Source organism: Erythranthe guttata, chromosome 12, assembly GCF_056151865.1.
Source record: "Erythranthe guttata isolate IM_541 chromosome 12, IM_541, whole genome shotgun sequence".
Lineage (NCBI taxonomy): Eukaryota > Viridiplantae > Streptophyta > Magnoliopsida > Lamiales > Phrymaceae > Erythranthe > Erythranthe guttata.
Window position 1 is genome coordinate 14,615,013 of NC_142544.1, and position 6,015 is coordinate 14,621,027.

At 33.6% G+C, this 6,015-nt stretch overlaps 2 protein-coding genes across 3 annotated transcripts; one reads left to right on the forward strand and one right to left on the reverse strand.

The window, feature by feature from the left end:
• The first annotated feature begins 1,482 nt into the window (after positions 1–1,482).
• On the forward strand, positions 1,483–3,830 carry LOC105954196 (uncharacterized). Of its 2 annotated transcripts, XM_012977868.2 has the most exons (6): positions 1,483–1,666; positions 1,872–1,958; positions 2,801–2,872; positions 2,982–3,119; positions 3,279–3,352; positions 3,439–3,830. In XM_012977868.2, exons 3-6 carry the CDS (start codon positions 2,825–2,827, stop codon positions 3,569–3,571), a joined length of 393 nt encoding a protein of 130 aa, XP_012833322.2. In that variant the 5' UTR covers positions 1,483–1,666; positions 1,872–1,958; positions 2,801–2,824; the 3' UTR covers positions 3,572–3,830. The 2 variants fall into 2 exon arrangements, with proteins under 2 accessions (XP_012833322.2, XP_012833324.2); XM_012977870.2 differs by lacking the exon at positions 2,801–2,872 and having other exon boundaries at positions 1,514–1,666.
• Positions 3,831–4,020: 190 nt separating this feature from the next.
• On the reverse strand, positions 4,021–6,015 carry LOC105954232 (Haloacid dehalogenase-like hydrolase (HAD) superfamily protein). The gene is made up of 8 exons (XM_088827446.1): positions 5,877–6,015; positions 5,647–5,723; positions 5,454–5,519; positions 5,244–5,341; positions 5,038–5,163; positions 4,733–4,930; positions 4,564–4,629; positions 4,021–4,461 (listed from the first exon to the last, which is right to left on the reverse strand). Exons 2-8 carry the CDS (start codon positions 5,693–5,695, stop codon positions 4,309–4,311), a joined length of 756 nt encoding a protein of 251 aa, XP_088683572.1. The 5' UTR covers positions 5,696–5,723; positions 5,877–6,015; the 3' UTR covers positions 4,021–4,308.

Here is a 6,015-nt window from a genome sequence, read left to right on the forward strand (position 1 = left end):
CTACCCGGACCCGTTAAGTTCAGTTAAATTCATCTCAGCAAGGTTAATTTTCTTTAATTATTGATGTCAAGTAGCATCAAGTACACTTTACCTGTAATTATTTATCCTATATCTAAAACGTAGTTACATAAGCTCCTACCTTTTTTCTTCATGCATGCATCTCTATTGAAAAATTCATCAAAATTTTGAATAACAGAGCAACAATAACCCGAAAAATAAAAACACAAATATTAAAGATCAATTTTTTTTTTTTTTAATCGAATTAGTAAAATAATATGCATCACGAGTTGAAGTAGATGATCATGTAAATTGGGTTTCCATGGATGCCAAAAACAACAATTTAGCAACAACTAATTATATAATCAAAATTAGAAGAAACAAGAGATCGATGACGAACGTACCTTTTCGACCAAGTTCTTGAATAGGAAGAAATCTTTGAGGGTGTTTTTGTTTTGATGGCCCATTACACAAATACATTTAGTAATTGGATGGCATGCATGGTCTTGAAGTCTTGTTTTTTGATCCATATTTAGGAATTTTTTGGTTTTTTTTTTTTCGTTTTTTGGTCTCTAGCTATCTTTCTTTGGCATTTTAGTCCAATGTTTCAATAGTTATAAAACCTATAGCAGTTAGAATTTTTTATTTATTTTTTATTTTAGTTTCTCAGCATTTCTTTATACATTGATGCATCCGTTTGAAACTTTCAATAACTTGGTCATACCATTAGTGTTGTTGTTAGTGTTCCTCAATACAAACTACACAAGGAGTAATATGGATCAATCAATTATTTAGTCTTATCAAAGTTCTAGTTCAATCAATATGTAATAAGGTTAAATTACTGCCACCCGCTGAGGTAAGATCAAATTACAAAAAAATCTTCTCATATTTTGGTAATTAATTACAATCACCCCTCAACTATAAATTGTCTTACATGTCAACCCTTATGATGTCAAAATCAACATAATCTTCTAGATCGCGTGGAATGTTCTCTAGTTTGTACTTGTTTTATGCGTATTTGTTTTATGCAGGAATGCAGTTTTCTCTAGTTTGTACTTGTTTTATGCGTACTTGTTTTATGCAGAAATGCAGTTTTTTATGCACCGCAATCTAATATTTACAAGTCAGAATAAAAATCTGATGATTATCTTGTTTCAAAATGTGAAGCTCGAATGATATAAAACGGATACAAACTGGAGAATATTCCACATCATGTAGAAAATTCCAACTAAGTTTGACACTACAAGAGATGACGTGTAGGAAAATTCATAGTTGAGCGGTTGTTAGGAGAATTCATAGTTCAGCGGTTGTTGTAATTACCTAAACGTGGTGGAATTTTTCATAATTAAACCATACCTGAGGGCTTGGATGTAATTTACTCTTTATAATAAACATAAAAGTTGTGGTGTTTTATAAAGAGTAAATTTAAACTGTGGGGGGCAGAGGTGCAATGTTTTAAGAGTATGGGGGCTAAAAAGGTACTTTAAACGTTTTCTACAAAATTGGAGAATCGGCGCCAATTTCGCCATCGCACTTACTCAGAGCTCTCTCTCTCTCTCTCTCTCTCTCTCTCTCTCTCTCTCTCTCTCACACACACACACACACACACACAAGCACGTACGCGCACATTCTGATTCCGTGACACAGTGTGCTGCTGCTGCTTGATCTGGTAATCTCGATTTTCAAAATTTACATTTTAACGCCGAACTGAATTTTATTACTGATAATCGTCTGGGTTAGTCGAAATATGTATTGATAAGGTGAATTCAATGAAGCGATATCATAAGTTTTGTAATCAATTGCAGATTTTTTTGCTGATTTCGGAATTGAATTGAATTTTTTGCTGATTATGTATTTCACTTCATCAATTGCAGAATTTTAGTTCAACTGCTCCGGAAGAGGGAAACTCATAGTCGGATTCATTTTCTGGATCTGTATCCGCGCAATTTCATCACAAAGAGGTAAATAACCTAATCCGAATTTAATTTGTGCATTTTATGTTTATTTATATTTATAAATGATAAATGATTCCTGGGTATTATGTAGTTCGTGCGTTTCTCCACATTTTTATTATTCAGCTGGTTTCATCTGTACATAGTTCGATTGTTGCTGGGGAGTGTGTGATTGAATATCATAGTATATATTTTCTTCTCAATTTCAGTAATTAACTTGTTATACTATCCCCTGATTATTTGTTGTATGTGTTAAAAGAAATCTACTTCTTTATGATTATGTAGATCAAGTCTTTTGTCTGGTTTTCTAATTTTAAGTACTTTAACCATGTGATCTGCTGTTTAATCTCTGATTTTCTATCTTTGGATACATCACTATGTATCGATTCATTTTGTTTGTCGATTCAATAACCGCATCTTAGCCTGTTACAGCATATAACTAAGCCGACTGGTTATAAAGCAGATATGTGAACTGCCTTATCGATAGTTAAATATGTGCTAAGTATGGAATCTGACTTGTATTGGTTTTTTAATTGCTTCGTATCGTTTCGTTCCTTACTTTTGTAACATCAGTTTTTAGATAGGTTTATCGTTCTTTCTTTCTACATGTGTGTTGAGTAAAAAATAAAAATAAGTGACCATTCCTTTCTATTAAGAGAGATAAGCAGCAATTCCTTCTCTTATAAGTTGCTTTACAGCCAAAAACTGAACCAAGAACCTTAGAATTGCTTTTACAAATTTTGCGTTTACCTTGCACCAAAACAAAGTGAAGTTTTTGGTTTATTTCGGCTTTAGTGCATATAAGGATATATTTGAAGGATGATTTCGGTTTTGGTTATTCATTCCTCCAGTATTTACGAGTTTCATTTGAAAAAATGGATAATGAAGCTGCCCATGGAATGACAAAACGCGCTAAACTTTCTGTATGTCTTCTGCACTTGTGCATGTTCTTTGGTCATTAATATATATCAGACAGTAATCAGAACTACGGATCTATTATCCCAATAACTAAGATATAATTAACATATGCAGGATAAGGAGACCATGGTTGAAGATGGATCCATTGAACATGTTCCAGAGGAAGAAAACGAGCCAAGGGTTTCAAATTCGGAACAAGTGGAAATGGAGATTGCTCTAATCCTCGAGAAGATCAATAATTTCACTCAAATGGTAAAAATAACGTCAATACTGGTCTGAAGTCCGAACAGTAGAATTCACGAATTTAAATACATAACTTGTTCAAATACCAATATTCTTTGTTCATGATGCATCTTTCTGGGGATAATTTTGTTCGAAATATGCTATGTTTATGATTATTACTTCGTATAGGTGTCAGAGCTGCTAGAATCAGGAAAGTCAATGCTGAAGGAACTGACGAATGAATTTGAAGAGAGGATGATCTTGTAAGTTTAATTAAAACTGGCATATGTAATAATTACTGGAAATGAAAATTTGCTACATACTCACTGTGAATATAATTTGGTGATAGAATACACAAGGAACAGATGGAAAAGTGGCAGGACGAGATTAAGGAACTTCGCTTACTTGATGCTGCGAATGAGGAGATTGATGCTCTCTTACACAATGCTAAATATCTGCTACAGAACATTCATGCCGGCTAGAACAGAGAAGCATTTGTAAGTTTTCAGTACATAAATTTGGATTTATTCAACCACTTCTTGCACTATGGTAGTAGTAATATTAGTATGACTTTAATTCGGTATTATGGTTCTCAGTATGGTGTATGTTTTGAGCGACTCTGGTATTTTGTCGAATGAAAGTCGTTACCCTTCGATCAGGCTCTCCAAGTTGGTACTTGTTTTGTATGACTAGTTTTGCATTATTTCTCAGTTTACTAAGTTTGCATTTGGATACTCAAAAGGGTTTGGATTTAGGATATGGATTTCAAACGTCAACTTGAAGTGTATTTCGACCACAATCACCAGAAAATAGTTCAAAATAAGAGTTAAGGATTCTTGTTTGGGTGAATGGCAGTTCGCCGTCCAAAATTTGATCATTTTGGAACACTTTCTTCATCCATCATACCACATTTTTTTCCCGACAAAAAAAGTGACGAAAATGCATCTTAGTTTTTATGATGACATGGCATATTATTATGATTCTTGTACTGCATAGTGGTACTTGTACAGTACTACTGCAACTATTATTGCTTACAACAAACTTATTGTAGCTACATTCATAACAAAGGACTGATCCTGTTCACCAACCAATCTCATCTAGTGTGAAATTTTATTAATCAATAAGCATTACTTTAATTTATAGCATATATCTGGTAATTAAGTAGTCTCCCTTCAGTTCATTGACGACGGTGTCTCGTTACCTATGAAAGCTAATGTGTCTAAGCTAGGACAACAGTTTCCACAGCAGATGACTGAATTATTTGCTCCAAATGCTCTCCTTCGTCTTCCCATATCTCGGGCAATGCTTCTCTGATATTATGTATACTGTTCAAAGCATGATCTGCACCTGGAACCAAAGTCGATCGCCCGACCTATATTTTGCGTATTCATTATGATTAAAGAATGTCGACGATAAAAAAAATGTGGGAATTTTTTTATTGTTTTAAATATGACGAAATATCTTTTGTACTTACGATTACAGTTTGAAGTCCAGCAGCTTTTCCACTGGCAATGTTGCGAATGCTGTCATCAAAGAATATCTGCGGCGAAAAACGGAAAAAAAAATTGGAAGCCCTCGTCAATCTTATGTTGTCTATACAGTTAATAAAATGTGTTGACTAGGTTTTCTTTGTGGTTACTAACCGTTTTCTTAGGATCAACGTTTGCAATGCGAATAGCGGCTTCCATTGCTTCGACGGAAGGCTTGCATAGAACTGTTGTCCTTTTCGTTTCCAAAGGAGGGTTAAGTGTTTCGAAGCATATAACACCTTGGAAGCAATCTTCCAAACCCATCCTACTTAGCACTTGTGCCACATGTGCTTCGTCTGCATTCGTGAAGATCTGCCGGAAAAAAAAAAAAAAAGAAAAAAACATAGTACGCATTAAACACATGTTTTCAAAAAATTAGACTAGAAATATTTGAAAATGTTACATAAATCTCGACGTACTATTTTCTGTTGGGGCATGGAGAGTAGGAGATTACGAAGGACTGGGTCAGGTTTCAGCAACTCATAAGGCAACGCTCCGTGAACTTCAGCATGGAATTGATCGTCGTCAAATTCGTATCCAAGTGTCTGCGATTCAAAAAGAAAAACGAACACGTTAGTACGAAAATTAAGTCCATCTAGCTTGAATTAATAAATTTACTAAATACCTTAAGACCAGCCATTGTTGTACCATGTTCCTTGTACAACTCCAAGCACATCCTAGGAACTTCACTTTCTTCAATATGCAAGTGATTCAACATGTACTCTGCAAATTAAATTAATTAAGACAAATCATTCAACAATAATCAATTATTATATAATCTAATAATGCAATTAGTGGAATATATAGTGATATTGAAAAAAATCAATATATACACCTTCTATGTTCTTGCGACAAGCCATGTTGATACCCAAGCTCAAAGGATACAGAGTATCATCCATATCTAATAAAAATAAATGCAATATTGAATTAATGAAATATAAAATTTCGACTTCTAAATTAATTATTGACTATTTTTAAATTGGTTATAATCCAAAAGAATATAGATCGAGAAGGATTATTTAACGTACCGAAGAGCAGACACTCGTACATAGTACGACTGGATCTTGCTGCTTCCATTTTTCAGTATACACAAGTGAACCAGTTCCTGTTAAAAAAAAAAAAACAATTGTTTGAAAACCCTTTTATAATTAGTTACAACAATAATTAACGAACGAACAAAATGAATTACGTGCAAAACAAAATAGAGAAAAAAAAATGAGAATAATTAGCAAATATGAAGATTAGTAGAGTATATTACCTTGGAGAAATGAAGTTGGAGAATGGTGTTTTGGTGAAGAGATGGGATTATGAGGGGATGGATGTGATTATATTTATAGTTAGAGTTAGGGAGAATAATGAGATGATGTTATTGAATATTGATATAAATGGAATCCCCA

Bases quoted from the DNA above. Each gene is read 5' to 3' on its own strand.
- LOC105954232 (XM_088827446.1), bottom strand. From the start codon at position 5,695: ATGGAAGCAGCAAGATCCAGTCGTACTATGTACGAGTGTCTGCTCTTC. The intron at 4,931-5,037 runs GTACGTCGAGAT...TTTTTCCGGCAG, and splicing joins CCATGCCCCAACAGAAAATA to ATCTTCACGAATGCAGACGA. The intron at 4,462-4,563 runs GTAAGTACAAAA...CGCAAAATATAG, and splicing joins CTGGACTTCAAACTGTAATC to GTCGGGCGATCGACTTTGGT.
- LOC105954196 (XM_012977868.2), top strand. From the start codon at position 2,825: ATGGATAATGAAGCTGCCCATGGAATGACAAAACGCGCTAAACTTTCT. The intron at 2,873-2,981 runs GTATGTCTTCTG...TAACATATGCAG, and splicing joins CAAAACGCGCTAAACTTTCT to GATAAGGAGACCATGGTTGA. The intron at 3,120-3,278 runs GTAAAAATAACG...TACTTCGTATAG, and splicing joins TCAATAATTTCACTCAAATG to GTGTCAGAGCTGCTAGAATC.